This window comes from Callithrix jacchus, chromosome 5 (genome assembly GCF_049354715.1).
Source record: "Callithrix jacchus isolate 240 chromosome 5, calJac240_pri, whole genome shotgun sequence".
Taxonomy (NCBI): Eukaryota; Metazoa; Chordata; class Mammalia; order Primates; family Cebidae; genus Callithrix; species Callithrix jacchus.
In genome coordinates, this window is record NC_133506.1 from 10704175 (window position 1) to 10725074 (window position 20900).

A 20900-nucleotide genomic window follows, 5' to 3' on the forward strand; every position below is an offset into this window, starting at 1 on the left:
ACAGAAAGCTGCCTCCCCTACCAGGCATCAGAGGAAGTGGGAGGCTTATGTTTAGGGGCCACCTTGCATAAATACACATTTAAACATGTGCTTCACCCTCAGCACAGCAGGATGCTCACGCCATGAACAGCCCACAGGAACCACAGTGACCGACCCTCCAGGAGGTACACACCTCCCTCCCATCCCACCCACTCCTGAACATATGGTTCTCACATCTACCAGTGGGTGGAATCACCCACACCATTTAAACTTTTTATTTTGTCAAGATGTAGAGCAGAATTCATGTGATTTACCATATGAGCAATGTCCCTCCACTGCACAATTATAGCCAGCTGAAGCAGGTCCTCTCCTTCCTTCTACCTGCCCAGCAAACGGCTCTCTCCTTCACTGACCCACCACCCTCCCTTTTAAAGGATGATGTTCCCTAGGACTCTATCCTTGGTGATTCTCATTAACTCTTCTCTCCAGTGGCTCTTAGCCCTACTAAGGGCTCCTTATCTGTAAAACAAAAAAACACCCATGAGACCTCCCCTCCCCAGTTAACAGAGATGTGGCCCAAGAGGTTCCCACTTCTACTTTGAGTGGGGGCAGAAGAAGAGAAAGACCTTATCTAGGCCTTGGGGGCAGAGCTTGCAGGGGACAAAGGAACACAGTGAATGTACAATAGGTTATTTTCTTGAAAGAATGGATTCATAATAAGAATGGGACTTCCACTAGCTTCCAAAGGACCCTCCCCACCTCTCAGATATATTCTGAGGCCTAAATTTCACCTGCTCATCTAGGATCCCAGGCCAGGCTTTCTGCCACACCAAGCCACACCAAGCTCAGCAGTACTCACAGGCCTTTAATCTATAACTGCCTGGCCACACTCCATCACTTCCCCAGGATGGTGGGGAGGGATGAAGACGTATAGCCAGGTAGGCCGCACCAACTCTAAGTCCAAGAGGGAAGGACTGGGATCAGGCTGGGGCCTGGGCAGAGGGCTCCCGGCCCCAGGCGATGAGGGAGTTGCTGGCTTGGGCAAGCTCGGCGATGGACACCCGGCCCCGCTGTCGGATGAAGTTGGCCACGGCGGCCAGTTCCTCTGGGGTTATGTAGATGAACTTGCCCCGGTCGTCAATCACACCTGTGGGGACATGTGGGTTGTGGGGCTGAGCCCTCCTGGACCCTCCCCACCTGGCCTGAGCATGCCCACCTACTCCTTCACAGCTGGCTTAGAGCCCTTCAGGTCTCCTGCCTACCTAGCCTTTCTTGGCTGCATCCACTCCTGCTAGGAGAATCAAATCAGCCTGCCCTGCCTCCATCACTAGGCCATGGCACGTCCTCCCTGTAACTGCATCCAGCTTCTCAGTGCCCCTCATTGCATACCCCTCCCCCTATCTGGGGTGGTCATCCTGCCTCTGCTGCACATCCCTGCAGCCCCTGTAGCTAGACACTCTCCAAGGCCAGGCCTGCAGCGAGTGATTCTCATCCTCTCACCCTCTCACCTGTTATAGTCCCCTCCGCCAGCAGGTCCTGGATGCGATTTATGGTGTCCTATGAGAAGAACAATTCTCAGAGTAGAGATAGGCACCAATGTCCCCATAAAAATCACTGAAACCTCCCTCCCACTACAGCCAAATCTCATTCTTTCCCTCTCATGCCAGCCCCCAATTGTGACTCTGTGCTTTGCCTTTGAAAGGGACCTGGGTAGAAGGGGTTCTGGTCCTGGGTTTTGAAAGACCCCCAAAAGAGGATCTTTTCTTTAGGAGGGAGGCAGTGGCAATGTTTGGCAACATAGGCTGGTGCAATCTGTTCAGGAGAGTTGTCAAGGTAACTGATTTGGGCTGCTTTGCTCACAGGGGCTGGCAGAGTGATGGGATTTGGATTTTTTTTCTTTCCTGCCTGTTCTTCCAACCATTAAAAACACAGGATTCCTAGGGTGCCAGGAGACTTCTCTGCACTATTCACTCTTGGTTGGGGACAGGGTAGAGGATGCATCAAGACTCTGTCTTTAGGGCAGGTCCTCTCTGCTAGCCACACATATCCCTGGCCACACTGCACACAGCAGGCCACATTCCAGGGCTTACCTGAGTGCGTAGGCCCACCTGGGAAGCCAGGTCTTCCAGGAGCACAACCTTGGACTGCTACAAGGAGGAGGAGGAAAAGAGAGAGAGGCTGAACTTGGGCAAATCCCTCTAAGCATAAGCACCCTCCAGGTTTGCATTCTGATCTGATCCGTTCTGTACACACTCCTGTGGGACAGTCTTGCTCTCCTGAAACACATACACATACACATACACACACACACACACACACATACTCACAAGCACCCATTGACAGAGACACGCACAACCGTAAACCCTCTCATTCCTTCTTTTGAGTAGGAAATCTACCCAAAACCACTACCTGCCTCATAGGACCTGTACTGGACTCCAAGACACGCATGAGTGGAAATCAGAGCACAGCTGCCACCATCCTCTGCATCTAGCCATCTCTTTTTAACATCATGGACAAGTTGAAGGGGACGCACCATGGAGAGGAAGGAGGCGGTGATAGTCACCAAAAGCTATTTTAAATAACTGTCACCAGGACTTATGTTTGCTGAGGACCTGCTAGAACAAGGCCCTGAGATGGTAGGAAGGACACATGCTGAACAAGCTATAGCCCCCACCCTGGAGCTCATAGTCGGCTGGTGAGACAGGTGAGTACATGGATAAGAGGGAGAGCAGATAAAAACCCAAGCAAGCCAAGGTCTCTCAGTAGAGGCTGCGGGGGCCCACCCCTTCCTTGCCTTTGCTTGCTGCCCCACAGGCCTTGTCCCCCACAACCTGACACACCCATACTCTATCAATCCTCTTCATACCATGTGAGGCACTGAGCTCACCCTTAAAATCACTGTCACTAGGCTGGGTATGGTGGTTCATGCCTGTAATCCCAGCACTTTGGGAGGGCGAGGCAGGCAGATCACGAGGTCAGGAGATCAAGACATCTGGGCTAACATAGTGAAACCCTGTCTCTACTAAAAATAGAAAAAATTAGCTGGGCATGGTGGCATGCATCTGTAATCCCAGCTACTCGGGAGGCTGAGGCAGGAGAATCACTTGAACCTGGGAGGCAGAGGTTGCAGTGAGCCAAGAGTGTGCCACTGTACTCCAGCCTGGGGACAGAGCGAGAATCCGTTTTAAAAAGAAAAGATAAAAAAAATCAGTGTCACTAACAGTGCTGAATGCTTTCCTACACAGCCATGTTCCATGCTCCATGTGCTTCCTCATACCTCAGTAGAAACCTGAGTTCCCAAGGGTGCAGCGAAGGGTCCACTGCTGTGTCCACACAGGCACCGACCCCTACTGAGTCAACAGACAGCACAGGACTTGAGAAAAGGCAGTCCTTTTGCATCTCTGTGAATCCTCCATTGCAAATAAGCTGGGGGAGGACTGACATAGTGACCCCTCCCTGACTGCAGATAGCATGTGACCTGTTTGAAATACCAAACCGTATGTGCAAGCAGGAAGGCAAGCGAGAGGCAGCTGGGCCAGGATGGGCAAGGACAACGTGACCTGGTCAGCTGGCCTCTACCTACAAAACAGGGATCAGGCACTGGACTTTCAGTGAGTGTGGTGCAGAAACATGAAGTCACCCCAGGTGGTCCCCAAAGACCTGGCCTGAGGTGCTGCTGGGGCTAAAGCACATTTGATAAAACAAGCTGGGTGTGATGGTGGACACCTGTAGTCTCAGCTACTCGGGAGGCTGAGGTGGGAAAATGGCCTGAGCCCAGCCACGGTCAGACAGAAGAATGGAACAAGATCGAGTGAACCCTACACTTCTCTTAAATGATGCTGGGTGCAGGCATGCTCCTCCAGAACTGAAATCTTTTTTTTTTTTTTTTTGAGACAGAGTTTCGCTCTTGTGACCTAGGCTGGAGTGCAATGGCGCGATCTTGGCTCACTGCAACCTCCGCCTCCTGGGTTCAAGCAATTCTCCTGCCTCAGCCTCCCAAGTAGCTGAAACTACAGGCGCGCACCACCATGCCCAGATAATTTTTGTATTTTTAGTAGAGACGGGGTTTCACCATGTTGACCAGGATGGTCTCCATCTCTTAACCTTGTGATCCACCCGCCTCGGCCTCCCAAAGTGCTGGGATTATAGGCCGCGCCCGGCCCCAGTTCTGAAATCTTAAGACAAAAGGGCCTATCACCTTGGAGCAAGGAGGAAAGCAGACAGATTGAATTTCAGAAGCCTTCCTTTTCCCTGCAAGATAGCAGCTCTAGAAAAATCAGCCAGCACAGCCTGGAAAAACTTTTTTGAGATAGAGTCTCACTCTGTCACCTCGGCTGGAGTGCAGTGGCACCATCTTGCCTCACTGCAACCTCCATCTCCTGGGTTCAAGTGATTCTCCTGCCTCACCCTCCTGAGTAGCTGGGACTTCGGGCATGTAGCACCATGCCCAGCTAATTTTTGTATTTTTAGTAGAGATGGGGTTTCAACATGTTGCCTAGGCTGGTCTCAAACTCCTGACCTCAAGTGATCCGCCCACCTCAGCCTCCCAAAGTGCTGGGATTACAGGCATCAGCCACCACGCCCAGACAAGCTGGGAAAACTTCTAAGCTCCACAAAAGTTTGGAGAACTCCCCTAGAATGGCACCTTCAGGGAGCCACCGAAAGTGAGGGCTAGAACTGGGGACCTTTCTTCTGGTTTCTGCAGAGTAAAGGGGGGTGCTGAAGCTGACCCCCTCCTCTAATTCCGCCTGGGAAGGCATCCTGGGAAGGGACTTCAGGACCATCTTGATGCCTACTGGGTAGATGGAGACAAGTTCCAAACAGCAGCAGGCAAGTGTGAGAGCTATCCTGCCCGGCTGCAGCCCCCTAATCAAGTGTGCTCAGTTGGAGAAAGGGCTCCATGAGAGGGGAATGCATACAGCCTGAGCAGACAGGACCCTCTGGAAGCTGCCAGCATTTCCCCTGCTTAGGAACCCCAGACTCAAGTAAGCCCAGCCCCTCACTGCTGGCAGGCATCTAAACCCTGCTCTCTTTCAGGAGAGGTGGCGGGAGGATTATACAAGCCCTGGCTCCTTGGCAGCCCCTAGTAGCACCCCCACCACCACCCCCGCTCCCTCTGCACTCCTTCCCTTAGCCGCCTCTGCAACTCTGAGTTGCACTTGAAAACCTCTCCCCTGACTACATCCTTCGTGGGAGAGAAGTTGCTTAGCAGCAAAGCAAAGTAGGATGTGCTTATGCAACCTGGCGCGGCATCGAGGTGGCCTGCATGGTGGCTGCAGACAGAAGGGGACGTACTGCCGCCCCATCCTAGACTCAAAGGAAACACAGTGTTTTCCCTGAAAGACCCAAGTTCCCAGTCAGGAGCACATGGCAGAGGACGCTTATTTCAACTCAGTGGAGCCTCAATGTGACAGAACTGACAGAAAACACATGTGAAGAGACTTGAAAACACACTGACTCACTGAGCGTGGGGTCTGAAGAGCAGGGAAACTGTCAAACTGAGTGTGAGGAAGTGATCAAAGGCTCGTGCATCCCACACAGACCCAGGTCCTTTCTCCACCTTTGGGGATGGAGCGGGAGAAACGCTCCTGGCCAGGACCCCACAGCTCTGCCCCTCTGGGCCCCCCTGCCCACTCCTGCATGAGCCCAAGTGCACCACCTGCAGCACCCAACATGCACACACCAGGCAGGGAGCTGACACTCAGGCTCTGTCTAGTGGCATCTTACCTTGATGTAGTTGATGAACTCTGTCAGGAAGTTCTGGGACTAGAGAAGCAGAGAAATCAGCGTAAGCACCCCTTAGCAGGGCCACAGAGTTCTGTACCCATCCACCCAAGTACCACCTACTCACTTGAGGGCCACCTGCCTGCAGCCTGCCTTGGGCCTGCCCAACCACCTGCGTGTACGGCTTGCCTACACAAGCAGCAGAGCCTTCCAGGGTCAGGGTTTCGGAGGCACCAGCCTCTGCTGAGGACAAAGCCTCTGGCCACCAAAGTCTGTTGGTACTGATGCCCACCCACCTCTCACTGCCTGGCCAGAGGCGTCTGGGATGGGGTGGCTGGTCTTGCGTCTGGCACAGGCGGCACTGGGTGCAAAGAGGGGCTTCCCAGGGGCAGCAGGCCCACCTGTTCCTCAGTCATTGTCTCTCCCACGCCCTCCTCCTCCACCACAAAGGCCTCCTTCAGTTTCAGGTACTCCTCATGCTCCCGCTGGGCCTGCTCTTCACGGGCCTTCCTCTCCTCCTCTTCCTGTGGACACAGAAGGCAAAAGTCAGCTATTGGTAGTAGGAGCCCCATCCCTGTTCTGGTTGCTGCTACCCCTGAAGGACACCAGGGCATACAGTCCAGCCTTTACTTGGAGACAGAGCTCTTTTAAAACCCATGTTCCTCCATCCCCCAAGATGAACAATGGGCTGAGGCCCCTCTTGTCACCAGTGTCACCATCACCTGGATTCAGCCCCTTCTCCTGCCCTCCGTGCTCAGAAGATCTTAGCAAAAATCTATTGAAAACCCGGCCATGACCCCACCCTACAATACCCTCCAATCACCCGCCCCACCCTCTCCCTATGTAACTCGCCGAGCATACCCCGTCATGTCCAAACTTCATGAGCAAATGTGAATCCTGCATTTCTTCACCACCCACTCACCCAGTCAGCCCACTCAAGTCTGGCTTCTGTGTTGCCAGTTCTATGAAACAACTCCTGCCACAGTCTCACCCATGCCCCCACTCACCAAACTCAAGGGACAACCTTCAGGTCTCATATGCCTGTCCTCTCAGTGGATACTTCTTTCCTCCCTTGGCTTCCAGATCCCACCCTCTCCTGGATTTCCTCCTGCTCCTCAGGCCATTCTTCCCACCTCCTTCATCATTCAGCCCTGCCTCTTCTCTCTCCTCCACATTCTCTGGGCCACCTCATCCATGCCCAAAGCATCAACCCCTTCCTTGCCAGTGACTACCACACTTGTTTCCCCACCCAAATCTCTTCTCCCAAACACACAATGGCCCATGTGACACATCTACTGGCCCATCCCATCTCAGCCACCAGACAGACCCTGGGACCTACTCTTATACATCTGGACCTCCTCCTGGGTCCCTGGCTCCGTGAATCAACACAGCCAACTGATCAGAAATGAGGTCCTATTGACCACTTCTTTCTCTAACTTCCAGAAAACTCCCCAGTCTGTCTGTGTTGCTCCATCACTACCACCCGGTACAACTCCCTCAACCTCAACCCAACACATTTTCCAGAGCACTCAGAAATATCTTCTTAAAACGGGAAGCTAAAGCTGGGGCAAGTAATATGCAAGATGAGTCTGGGGCATCTTGCAATGCCAGAAACTAAGTGCTCAAAAAACAAAACAAGTACGTGTTAAAGGTACATTGGAGCCAACCGAAAAGGCTCCCAATGGTCAAAGCTGGAACAATCTGAACAGCCTAATAAATAACATGTCACTGGATTACAACACAAAGTATAAAATAAATACTCATGAGTCTATACAGATATAAAAAATGACTGGCTGGGCACAGTGGTTCACACCTGTAATCCTAACACTTTGGGAGGCTGAGGCAGGTGGATCACTTGAGGTCAGGAGCTTGAGACCATCCTGGCCCACACGATGAAACCCCATCTCTAATAAAGATACAAAGATTAGCTGGATGTGGTAGTAGATGCTCATAATCCCAGCTACTTGGGAAGTTGAGCAGGATGATCGCTTGAACCTGGGAGGCAGAGGTTGAGTGAGCCCAGATTGTGCCACTGCACTTCAGCCTGGACGACAGAGTGAGACTCTTGCCTCAAAAAAAAAAAAAAAGACTGCATAAATATTTAATGAATAAGGAAGGAGAGACATATCTCCCATAAAAGATTTCCAAATAATTTATGTAAGAACTCTAACTCCCCAACCCTTAAGTGTGGGCTGTGCAGAGTGACTTCTTTCCAAAGAAACATGGGAGTGCGGGAAAGAAGCAGTCGCACTACAGTGGAGAAAGCTGGCAGAAAACCGCAGCCAGGCGACCAAGGTTAACAACATTAGGGATAAGTGAAGCAGGTAACTTGCATGTTTAGCATGTTGTGTTGAAGATGGAACTTCACTTATGGTCTTCTTCACTCAAATCCATAACCCCAGGCTGATCATGAGAAAAACATCAACCGAACTCAAATTAAGGGACCTTCTACAAACTACTTGCCCAGCACTCCTCAAAATTGTTAGGGCTGGGCATGGTGGCTCACACATGTAATCCCAGCAATTTGGGAGGCTGAGGCAGGCAGATCACGAGGTCAGGAGATTGATAAAATCTGAATAATGGGGCCAGTTGTGGTGGCTCCCATCTGTAATTCCAGCATTCTGGGAGGCCGAGAGAAGAGGACTGCTTGAGTCTAGGAGTTCAAAAGCAGCCCGGGCAACATCTTAAAACCCAATCTCTACAAAAAAAAAAAAAAAAACCACAAAAATTAGCCAGGCACGGTGGTACCTATAGTCCCAGCTATTCAGAGGGAGGGAGAACTGAGGTGGGAGGATTGCTTGAGCCTGAGAGGCAGAAGTTGCAGACAGCCAAGATCATGACGCTGCACTCCAGCCTGGGCAACAGAGCAAGACGCTGTCTCAATCAATCAATCAATCAAAATGTGAATAACGTTAAGAGTTTAGTTAATAATGTGTCAATATTAATTGTGAGGAATGTACCAAAGTGAGGTAAGATAAGGGAAACTGGGTACAGGGGAGAAGAGCAGGATATTTAAGGTACATTAGGTGGGACCAATATTCAGAAAGGTAAAAAATCCTCTCTGCTAATGCCTCCCCCATGCTGTATTCTGGCTCATCAGCCACAGCACCCATATTAAGGTTTTTCTGCCATCCAGGATCCTGGGACAACAGGCCAGTCAGAGGTCACAGGACTTCCCAGCAGCCTTGGCTCTAACCCTATGCACCCACATCTCTATGCTGTTCCCTTTTTTAGAAACCTGGTTCTCAGAACAAAGGAAGCAAACAAATGTTCATTAGCCACCTTTACTGTAGTAGACCCCATTCCCTGAGCACCTCCTCTTTGCCAGGCCCTCATGCATCCACCATCTCTTTTTCTCATTTTTTTCTGAGACAAAATCTCACTCTGTCACCCAGGCTGCAGTGCAGTGGCACGATCTCAGCTCACTGCAACCTCCGCCTCCGGGTTCAAGCAATTATCCTGCCTCGGCCTCCTGAGTAGCTAGGATTACAGGCGTGCACCACCATGCCCAGCTAATTTTTTTGTATTTTTAGTAGAGATGGGGTTTCACCATGTTGGCCAGTCTGGTGTCTAATTCCTGACCTCGTGATCTGCCCACCTCAGGCTCCCAAAGTACTGGGATTACAGGCATGAGCCACCGCGCCCGGCCCATCCACCATCTCTTACAATGACCTTTAACATCTTTTAGGCCTTCAGGATCCAGACCCCTCATTACCTCTCTACCATCTTCTCCTCCTCTCCTGGCTTTATCTACCAGCCACCCTGCTCACCTCGTGTTCCTCTCATGCTCCTCCCAAGTTCAATAGTCATGTGCACAAGAATCCCCAATCCAGGCTCTGCTTTTCAGCAGCAGCTTTCCCAGGCCATGCTGGAGCCTGGGGACCAAATAAATCAGGACCTGACCTTGTACCAGGTCTACGACCCACTTTTTAAGTTGGAGGTGCCAAGGAGGTGCATAGGAAGCAAGGCTGCCTGGTCAAGGGTCAGAAGTCAGGGTTGGGGCTGGCCTCACCTTCTGCTCCTCCTCTAGGCGAAGCCGCTCTTCCTCCTTCTTCCACTCAGCTTCGCGTTGGGACTCCAGGCGTTTCCGCTCCTCACGTTCAGCCTCCTCTGCCTGGAGAGAGGCCTTCATAGAGGCACATCCCTCACTGCCAGCTAGAGTGTGCCCACCTCCCAGACAGACTAGGGAACGCAATGCCTGGGCCAGGGCACAGACCAAGGCAGCAGGAGACAGAGCCTCGCCCATGCTGTATTCTGGCTCATCAGCCACAGCAAGCAGCAAACACCAGCCTAGCAGGCAAGGATCCCTGAGTCTGCCTTAGGGAAAAGGAAGGTGGTGTCCTTTCCCACTTCCCAGAGCTGTACCCCATCCCTCCAGCTTGCCTCACGCTGGGCCTTTCGTGCTTGTTTCTCCTCCAGCTTCCGCAGTTTCTTAGCTCCAATTTTCCCTGACAGGTGAGTTTCTGCTGGCTTCTCGATGCCTTCTTCCTCCTGGGCTGGGTATGGTCAAAGGATGACAGTTCAGGTTCTGACCAGAGAGGACTTATGATGACAGATCCCCCACCCCTCATCCCTCTCCTAATAGGGAGGTCCCTTCCATCTACCTGCAAATGTCACTGGCCCAGCTCTGCCCTCCAGAGGCATCTGCCATGAATGCATGTGTGTGTGTGTGTGTGTGTGTGTGTGTGCATGAATATGCAGGAATGGGAGAATAGTGAGGGGCCCATGGGGCAAGGGAACAGATGAGAACTTTAGATACTACTGCACAGCCATAATGAGGGAGGTATCAGGTTAAAATAAGCAAGTGTTGGCTGGGTGTGGTGGCTCACGCCTGTAATCCCAGCACTTTGGGAGGCTGAGGTGGGCGGATCACCCGAGGTCAGGAGTTCAAGATCAGCCTGGCCATCATGGTGAAACCCCATCTTTATTTAAAAAAAAAAAGAAAAGTGTTTCACAGTCACAGATAGGGCTTCCTGGGCTTTGGAGTTCTCTGGCTTCTGTCTCTGTGCCAAACCCCTAGAGAAGGGAAGTGTTTCACAGTCACAGATAGGGCTTCCTGGGCTTTGGAGTTCTCTGGCTTCTGTCTCTGTGCCAAACCCCTAGAAAAGGGAAGTCCCATGGGGAAATTCATCCTGCCTCAAATCTGTCTTCCTCCTTACTACAGTCAGGAGTTGCTGAGGATTCTGGGCTTAGTCCCTGGTCAGGATTATCCCTTTGCCCACCAAAGCCTGGCTGAAAAGACAGTACCAACACCATGACTACCTCAGGGCCAGCTGCAAGTTCAAGACCCACTGATGCCTGTGTATCTGAACCCAAGTCTGTGCCAGAAGGTATGGCAAAGAAAGGGCCTCTTTGTGACCTAAAGGGGATAATCCCCAAGGGTACAAGGCAAAAACCTCAAATGCCCTCAGTTTCTGAGAAAGGCCCAGATACCCCTCCTCAGGCTCAAGTCAGCCATCAAGTACTGGAGAAGCCAATCCTGAGGGCTCTCCTGGTCTCCCAGAAGCAGGGACATGGAGGCCTCTGTGTCAACAGAACGTCTCTATCTTTAAACTGTTGTTTTGGGGTTGCAGGTGACCCCGCTCCAGGAATTGCAGAGGCTCTTGACCAGGCACTCTGCCTCTAGGGTGAAATCATCAGGGAATGAGTGTGTCCATATCAGGAAGGGTGTGAGGACAGAAGGGGTAAACTGAGGAATATTCTGAGTCAATCTGAAGACCCTTGCCCTCCTGCTTGGACACCGAGAGCCAAGATGAAGGAAGAGAGATCTGACCCAGTCAAAGGCCAGGAACAAAGGCCAGGTCCGAATTCTCCCCCTACTCCACCTTGTGGCTCCCAGACGTCCCTCCCACACTGAGGCCTCACAGCCTACTCTTCCATTTAGCTTTGGGGGCCCCTTTATCACCCCCTCCAACCCAAAACCTTTCCCCACCAGGCTGGGCTCCTCTCACCTAGGACGACAGCTTCTTCCTCATTCTCATCTGCTTCTGCCCAGGTCACCCGCTGGGCTCGCCGCTGGGCCTGCAGGCGGCTGCCCAGGTCCCTCCGGCGCCGGGGCCTGCTTCCAGCTCGTAACTCCTCAGGCTCCAGGGGCCGAGGCTGGGACACCCAGCCTGCTCCTGCCAGCTCCTCCTCATTGTGCAGTGACTGTTGGCCAGCTGTAGGGAAGACAGAAATGACAACACTACCCAGCAGCCCAGCCCAGCCCATGGCAGGAGCAGCAGCCGCAGCCTGGAAGCCTAACCTCCTCTGCTCAGTCTCCTGCTGCCCACAGTACAAAGCCCGGACTTCTCAGCCTGGCTGGCAAGGCCTTTTTTACCAGGCTCACAGTTTGGTCCCAGGCAGCGGCTCAGCCCTTCCCTCCCACTCCTGTGAATACTCTCCTCTCCCCTCCCTGCTCCACCTTTCCAGCTGGCCTGTCAGGAGCCCCTTACCCTGATGTCCCCAGCTCTCATCTAGTGCCCCCTGCAGGACTCTATTGATTGCTCTCCTAACACCACCTGTGGTTTTATCTGGCTCCCCAACCAGAGTACACATCCCAGCGGTGGCCGAGCCTCCCCCAGGAAGACCTGCTGGCTCTCCGCCTTCCCTCAGCGTGGCCCTCCCACCCCCGGGAACACGCAGGTGCTCAGAGGTAGCTTGTGGGCCCAAGGAGCGGGGAGACACATACACAAACCAACCCGCTGACCAGAAATGGGGAAAAGGGGGGAGGATGGGTGTATCTGTTCTGTGCCCTGAAGGATGATATGGCCTTCTTCTGATAGGGGTGCAAATCAGTGAGGGAGTGTGGGCACTCTCTTTGGCGGGAAGGGAGAGCACTTCAGGAGTTTCCTGGAGCCGCCTCACGCTTCTCCAACAGGCAGAAAATATTCGGATGCCCACTTCCTGGCACCTGCTCTGGAGCCAGGCTGGGAGGAATGGGAAACTCCTGCGGCCTCCCTAACAGGCGCAGAGGGAGAGGGCCCAGACGGTGACGGATGGGAGTGTGCGCCGGCCAGGGCCTGAGGCCTTTGGAGGTATGGAGTTCCTGGGGGCGAGGCTCTGGCTTGGGGTCGGGAAAAAGGAGTAGCTGCGCAGTCACCGGTAACAGGAAGCCTACAGTGAGGGCCCCGCCGGGCCCATTAAGCGCACGGACGCGCATGCGCTCCGCCCGCCCAGATGCGCACGTACTTGACGGTCTACAAAGGCTCAGAAGGCCAGAGAACCCGGCCCCACCACTCCTGGCGCAGCGGCATCTCCTACCTGATGCCGCCCGGCCCCGGCTGCGAGTCAGAAAGAGGATAAAGCCGACTAGCAGAGCCGCCGCTACCAAGTACCACACGGGCGCCACCATGACGAAAGCCTCCAGGCAGAACCACTGCGTCCACACAGAGGCCCGGGATCTTCTAGGCCCAGCCCCCGTTTCCCAGTCTAGACCCCGCCCACCGCTCGGAGTTCCGCCCAACCGCACATCAGAGAGGCTTTAATGTAAAATATTAAAATGAGTTTGGGGGGCGTAAAAAAAACCCCATAATGTTAGAAGGAAATTATTGCAGACGGTGTGTGCAGGAGAAAACGTATATTTTTAAAACATCTAGTTTTAAAATCACTAAACAATCGCACATAGTGTTTCTGGAAACCACCGTGGAAAAAGTACGAAAAGAGGCTTGGGACTGAGGCACACCAACTTCAGGATAGCGATTACTTCTAGGAGGAAGGAAGCCGCTTGGGTTTAAGCCCTGACCTTTAGCTATACCTGTGACATTGGATTTCTTTGAATGCGACCAAATCTTTGATTTTAATACCTTGTGATATATATATATATATTTTTTTTTATTTTTTATTTTTTTATTTTTGACGAAGTCTCACTCTTGTCGCCCAGGCTGGAGTGCAATGGCGTGATCTTGGCCCACTGCAACCTCTGCCTCTCGGGTTCAAGCGATTCTCCTGCCTCAGCCTCCCGAGTGGCTGGGATTACAGTAGAGACGGGGTTTCACCATGTTGGCCAGGCTGGTCTCGAGCTCCTGACCTCAGGTGATCTGCCCACTTCGGCCTCTCAAGGTGCTGGGATTACAGGCATGAACTACCGCACCCGGCCAGTATACTTTTTTTTACTCAGATCTGCAATTTTATACCTATTTAAAAATTAAATTAGCTTGTACAAGAACTCATGATCCAGTTTTCCATAGTGAGCACTTGATATGCTCACTGGGAATTAAAATTTCTCTTTTGGCTGGGCGCGGTGGCTCACGCCCATAATTCCAGCACTTTGGGAGGCCAAGGCAGGCGGATTTGCTTGAGGTCAGGAGTTTGAGACCAGCCTGGCCAACAGGGCAAAACCCTGCCTCTACTAAATTACAAAAATTTGTCCAGGGGCAGTGGCTCATACCTGTAAATCCAGCACCTTGGGAGGCCAAGGTGGGCAGATCACAAGGTCAAGAGATGGACACCATACTGGCCAACATGGTGAAAACCCGTCTCTACTAAAAATACAAAAATTAGCTGGGCATGGTGTCACATGCCTATAGTCCCAGCTACTTGGGAGGCTGGGGCAGGAGAATTGCTTGAATCTGGGAGGGGAAGGTTGCAGTGAGCCGAGATTGCACCACTGTACTCCAGCCTATTTACAGTTTTGAGACTGCATCTCAAAACAAAAACAGAACTGGGGACAAGATATGAACTCAAGATTTTTTTAAACAGCAAGTAATCCCAACACTTCGGGAGGCTGTGACGGGTGGATCATGAGGTCAGAAGATCGAGACCATCCTGTCTAATACGGTAAAACCCCGTCTCTACTAAAAATAAAATTAGCCAGGTGTGGTGGCATGCACCTGTAATCCCAGCTACTCAGGAGGCTGAGGCAGGAGAATCGCTTGAACCCAGGAGGTGGAGGTTGCAGTAAGCCCAGATGGCACCACTGCACTCCAGCCTGTATGACAGAGGGAGACTCAGACTCTAAAAAAAAGAAAGGCCAGTGTGGTGGCTCACGCCTGTAATCCAAGCACTTTGGAGTCCAAGGCAGGTGGATCACCTGAGGTCGGGAGTTCAAGACCAGCCTAACCAACATGGTGAAACCCTGTCTTTATTAAAAAAACGAAAACAAACAAACAAAAAACACTAAAGCAAGTAAATGGCCAGGCTCAGTGGCGCATGCCTATAATCCTAGCACTTTGGGAAGCCAAGGCAGGAGGATCATTTGAGGTCAGGAGTTCCAGACCAGCCTGAGCAACATGATGAAACCCCATCTCTACAAAAAAAAAAATACAAAAATTAGCCGGGCCTGATGGAGATGCCTGTAATCCCAGCTGAGGGGCCAGATGTGGTGGCTACTCTGTTAACCCAGCACTTTGGGAAGCCTAGGCAGGATGAAACCCTGTCTCAAAAAAAAAAAAAAAAAAAAAAATTAGCCAGGAATAGAGGCATGCACCTGTAATTCCAGCTACTTGGGAGGATGAGGTGGGAGGACCACCTGAACCCAGGGAGGTGGAGTCTGCAATGAGCCATGATCAGGCCACTGCACTCTAGCCTGGGTGATAGAGTGAGACCCTGTCTCAGAAAAAATAAAAATAAAAATTCAGGACCAATGAACTAATGATGAGAAAGGGATTTGAAAAAATACAGGCTGGCACAGTGGCTCACCTGTAATGCTAGCACTTTGGAAGGCTAAAGCAGGCAGATCACTTGAGGTCAGGAGTTCAAAAGCAGCCTAGCCAACATAGTGAAAACCCATCTCTACTAAAACTAGAAAAAATTATCAGAGTGTGGTGGCACATGCCTGTAATCCCAGCTACTCAGGAGGCTGAGGCAGGAGAATCTCTTGAACCCGAGAGGCAGAGGTTGCAGTGAGCCAAGATTTCGCCACTGCACTCCAGCCTGGGTGACAGAAGGAGACAGTATCTCAAAAAAAAAAAAAAAAAACGGCCAGGAGTGGTGGCTGATACCTGTAATTCCAGCACTTTGGGAGGCCAAGGTGGGTGGATCATGAGGTCAAAAGTTCAAGACCAGCCTGGCCAAGATGGTGAAACCCTGTCTCTACTAAAAATACAAAAAATTAGTCAGGTGTGGTTGCACACACCTGTAATCCCAGCTACTTGGGAGGCTAAGGCAGAGAATTGCATAAACCTGGGAGGCGGAGTTTGCAGTGAGCTGAGATTGGGCCACTGCACTCCAGCCTGGACGACAGAGCAAGACTCTGTCTCAAAAAAAAGAAAAGAAAATACATATGGGCTGGGTGCAGTGGCTCACTCCTGTAATCCCAGCACGTTGGGAGGCTGAGGTGGATGGATCACCTGAGCTGAGGAGTTCAAGACCAGCCTAACCAACATAGTGAAACCCTGTCTCTACTAAAAATACAAAATTAGCTGGGCATGGTGGCGGGCGCCTTTAATTCCAGCTACTTGGGAGCTGAGGCAGAATTGCATGAACCTGGGAGGCAGAGGTTGCAGTGAGCCAAGGTCATGCCATATGCCATATGCCATTGCACTCCAGCCTGGGCAACAAAGCAAGACTCAGTCTCAAAAAAAAAAAAAAAAAAAGAAAGAAAGAAAATATAGCAATGTTAATATATTAACATCTGTGAGATTGGAATGGTGGGAACTTTGGCATCTATTTTATTATTTTCTATAAATTTGAAATAATTCACTATATACATTTTGTTTTTCTGAGACAAGGTCTCGCTTTGTTGCCCAGGCTGGAGTGCAGCAGTACAATCATAACTCATTGCAGCCTCAAACTCTTGTGCTCAAGTGGTCCTCCTGCCTAAGCCTACTGAGTAGCTAAGACTACAAGCATGTGCCACTACACCCAGCTAATTTTTTTTCTTTTTTCTTTTGAAACAGAGTCTCACTCTGTTGCCCAGGCTGGAGTGCAGTGGTGTGATCTCAGCTCACTGCAACCTCTGCTTCTTAAGCACAAGTAATCCTTCCACCTCAGCCTCCCAAGGTAGTGAGAATATAGGCATGAACCATCAAGCCCCACTAATTTTTATTATTTATTATTTTTTATTCTTTTGAGTTGGAAGAGTCATGCTCTGCCGCCTAGGCTGGAGTGCAGTGGTGCGACCTCAGCTTACTGCAACCTCTGCCTCCTGGGTTCAAGTGGTTCTCCTGCCTTGGCCTCCTGAGTAGCTGGGATTACAGGTCCACACCACCATGCCCATTATTTCTTGTATTTTTAGTAGTGATAGGGTTTCACCAGGTTGGTTCGCTGTTTTTGTTTTTGTTTTCTTGAGACAGAGTCTTGCTTTGTTGCCAGACACCAGGCTGGAGTGCAGTGGCACAATCTTGGCTCACTGCAATCTCCGCCTCCTGGGTTCAAGCAATTCTCCTGCCTCAGCCTCCCAAGTAGCTGGGACTACAGGAGGGCGCCACCATGCCCAGCTAATTTTTGTCTTTTTTTTTTTTGTAGAGACGGGATTTCAACATGTTGGCCAGGATGGTCTCGATCTCTTGACCTCGTGATCCACCTGCCTCAGCCTCCCAAAGTACTGGGATTACAGGTGCCCGGCCAGTTCACTGGTCTTAAAACTCCTGACTTCAAGTGATCTTCCCACCTCGGCCTCCCAAAGTGCTGGGATCATAGGCGTGAGCCAACGCACCTGGTCTTTAAAATTTTTTTTGTAGAGATGGGTTCTCACTATTTTGTCCAGGCTGGTCTCGAACTCCTGGGCTCAAGTATGTTCCCGCCTTAGCCTCCCGAAGTGCTAAATTGTGTTATGTTGTGTTGTATTGTGTCGATTTATGTATTTTAAGACAGAGTCTCACTCTGTTGTCCAGGTTGAAGTGCAATGGCATGATCTCAGCTCACTGGAATCTCCGCCTCCTGGGCTCAAGCAATTCTCCTGTCTCAGCCTCCCAAGTAGCTGGGACTATAGGTACGTGCCACCATGCCTGGCTAATTTTCTTATTTTTAGTAGAGACGGGGCTGATTTACTAAACCCACAGGAGTAATCCACCCGCCACAGCCTCCAAAAGTGCTGGGATTACTGGCGTGAGCCACTGAACCCAGCCTATTTTATTTAAGACAAGGTCTCAACTCTGTCACCAAGGCAGGAGTGCAGGGCGACAATCTTGGTTTTCCACATCCTCCCAGGCTCAAGCCATCCTCCCACCTTAGCCTCCCAAGTAGCTGGGACAACAGGCTGGCACCACCATGCCTGGCCAACTTTTGTATTTTTTTGTAGAGACCGGGTTTCACCATGTTGCCCAGCCTGGTCTTAAACTCCTGAGCTCAAGCAGTCTGCCCACCTCAGCCTCCCAAGGTGCTGGATCACAGGCATGCACAACCGAGCCTGGCCTAAATAGTATTTTGACAAAGAGCCATAAATCCTATATAGTGATAAGACAAATGAGAGAGCAGTGCTAGTCTTTTAAAATGTGGGAAGATAGTAAAATCTGTTCCCAGATTCCTCTGGTGTCTGCGAGTGCTTTTTGGAAGCTGATAAAGTGCTGTCTCCAATAAGGAAGGATTTAGGTTGAGGCAAGGAGAGGCTGAGGCAGTTCCCCTGTGTTTCCAGTAACTTTAACAATCCTGAACATTTTGAGAAATATTTTGAGTTCCTGCAAGGGAAAGAATTGTCCTTTTCTTTTTTTTTTTTTTTTTTGAGACTGAATCTCACTCTTGTCGCCCAGGCTGGAGTTCAGTGGTGTGATGTGATGTGATCTTGGCTCACTGCAACCTTTGCCTCCTGGGTTCAAACTATTCTCCTGCCTCAGTCTCCTGAGTAGCTGGGATTATAGGCACCTGCCACCATGCCTGGCCAGAGTTGTCCTTTTCTTAACTGGGTTTCCTTCACCATTGGGGGAATACAGATCCAAAGACATTTTCTGGCACATTCCTTGCTGAAGAGGGTAAAAATTTACACATTCAGGGCTGGGTGGTGGCTCATGCCTATAATCCCAGCACTTGAGGAGGCAGAGTGGGCAGATTGCCTGGACTCAGGAGTTTGAGACCAGCCTGGGCAACATGATGAAACCCCATCTCTATAAAAAAAACACAAAAATTAAGCCAGGCATGGTGGTGTGTGTCTCTAGTCCCAGCTACTCAGGAGGCTAAGGCAAGAGGATCACTTGAGCCCAGAAGGTTGAGGCTGCAGTGAGTCAAGATCACACTGCTGCACTCCAGCCTGGGTGACATAGTGAGACCTCATGTGTTAAAAAAGTTTACACATTTTTGGGAGGCCGAGGCGGGTGGATCACGAGGTCAAGAGATCGAGACCATCCTAGTCAACATGGTGAAACCACGTCTCTACTAAAAAAACAAAAAATTAGCTGGGCATGGTGGCCCGTGCCTGTAATCCCAGCTACTCAGGAGGCTGAGGCAGGAGAATTGCCTGAACCCAGGAGGCGGAGGTTGCGGTGAGCCAAGATTGCGCCATTGCACTCCAGCCTGGGTAACAAAGAGCGAAACTCCGTCTCAAAAAAAAAAAAAATTTACACATTTAGGTCAGGCACAGTGGCTCACGCCTGTAATCCCAGCACTTTGGGAGGCTGAGGTGGGCAGATCACGAGCTCAGGGGTTCAAGACTAGCCTGGCCAGTATAGTGAAACCTTGTCTCTACTAAAAATACAAAAAATTAGCCAGGTGTGGTGGCACGTGCCTGTAGTCCCAGCTACTCAGGAGGCTGAGGCAGGAGAATCGCTTGAACCTGGGAGGCAGAGGTTACAATGAGCTGAGATTGTGCCACTGCACTCCAGCCTGGGCAACAGAAAGAAAGAGACATCATCTTAAAAAAAAAAGTAGAAGAAAAAACAGATTCCTTTTATAAGGATTTCCACCTGGTGAATGTTTCTGTAGCTTCCGGAATTCTGCTTAAAATGTGTTTCTCGAATTTGCCTTTTTTTGGTTTTTGACTTGTACCACCACTTGAGACAGCTTTATTTGGCCTAGGATCTGAAGAGAAGCTGCTCCCCATCCTGAAGGATCAATTCTTTGGCTTTAGATATCTGCTCACACCTATAATCCCAGCATTTTGGGAGGCTGAGGTGGGCCATCACTTGAGGTCAGGAGTTTGAGACCAGCCTGGTCAACATGGTGAAACCCCATCTCTATTAAAGATACAAAAATTCACTGGGCATGGTGGTGCATGCCTGTAGTCCCAGCTACTTGGGAGGCTGAGGCAAGAGGATTGCTCAAACCTGGGAGGCAGAGGTTGCAGTGAGCTGAGATCACGCCACTATACTCCAGCCTGGGCAGTAAGAGTGAGACTTAGTTGGGAAAAAGAAAGGGGAAAGGAAAGAGGAAAGAAGAAAGGAAAAAGGAAAGGAAAGGGGGGGGGAGAGAGAGAGAGAAAGAAAGAAAGAAAAAGAAAAAGAAAGAAAAAGACAGTTATCTATGGAATTATAATTACAGAAGTCAGTTGTATCTTTTTGTTTGTTGTTTTTTTGGGACAGGGTCTCACTCGCATCACCCAGGCTGGACTGCAGTGGCACTCTTGGCTCATTGAAGCCTTAACTTCGTAGCCTCAGGTGATCCTCCCACCTCAGCCTTATGAATAGCTGGGACTACCGGCATGTGCCCCCATGCCCAGCTAATTTTTTGTAGACTGGTTTCACCATGTTGCCCAGGCTGGTCTTGAACTCCTGACCTCAGGTGATCCACCCGCCTTGGCCTTCCAAAATGTTGGGGTTACAGGTGTGAGCCACTGCACCCGACAGGTTCCCACACTTTGATGAGCATCAGGATGGCCTAAGGAGCTTGGTAAGAAGTCAGACTGCCGGGCGCGGTGGCTCACGCCTGTAATCCCAGTACTTTGGGGGCCGAGGCCGGCGGATTGCTAGAACTCAGGAGTTTCCGACCAGTATGGGCAACATGGTGAAACCCTGTTTCTACTAAAAAAACAAAAAACAAAGAATTAGCTGGGCGTGGTGGCGTGCGCCTGTAGTCCCAGCTACTCGGGAGGCTGAGGCAAGAGAATTGCTTGAACCCAAGAGGCAGAGGTTGCAGTAAGCCAAGATTGCGCCACTGAACTCCAGCCTGGGCGACAGAGCGAGACTCCACCTCAAAAAAAAAAAAAAAAAAGAAAGAAAGAAAAGTCAGACTCCCTCCCTTTCTTGTCCATGGGCAGAAGTGGCCATTCAAGAGGTACTGCCCCAGGATTCCAGGCTATGGGCAGAGGGCTGAGTCTCTGGAGGAGGGAGTCAGATGACTTGCCCCAAAGAGAGCATCAGCAGAGGTTCACCAGACCCACCGTTGAGAGAGCACGTCCTACTCACTGTTGT

At 51.0% G+C, this 20900-nt stretch overlaps 1 protein-coding gene across 1 annotated transcript; it reads right to left on the reverse strand.

The window, feature by feature from the left end:
• Positions 1–824: 824 nt before the first annotated feature.
• Positions 825–13092, reverse strand: DDRGK1 (DDRGK domain containing 1). The gene is made up of 9 exons (XM_035302827.3): positions 12946–13092; positions 11655–11861; positions 10087–10199; positions 9716–9817; positions 6105–6227; positions 5707–5745; positions 2070–2126; positions 1488–1536; positions 825–1126 (listed from the first exon to the last, which is right to left on the reverse strand). The coding sequence occupies exons 1-9, from the start codon at positions 13034–13036 to the stop codon at positions 960–962; spliced, it is 948 nt and encodes a 315-aa protein (XP_035158718.1). The 5' UTR covers positions 13037–13092; the 3' UTR covers positions 825–959.
• Positions 13093–20900: the final 7808 nt, after the last annotated feature.

What these genes read in the sequence shown, in the direction of transcription:
- DDRGK1 (XM_035302827.3), bottom strand. Translation starts at nt 13,036, where the DNA reads ATGGTGGCGCCCGTGTGGTACTTGGTAGCGGCGGCTCTGCTAGTCGGC. An exon ending in CACGAAAGGCCCAGCGTGAG is followed by an intron (nt 9,818 to 10,086) that starts GCAAGCTGGAGG and finishes GCCTCTCTCCAG; the next exon opens with GCAGAGGAGGCTGAACGTGA. An exon ending in AGTTCATCAACTACATCAAG is followed by an intron (nt 2,127 to 5,706) that starts GTAAGATGCCAC and finishes TCCTCCTTGTAG; the next exon opens with CAGTCCAAGGTTGTGCTCCT.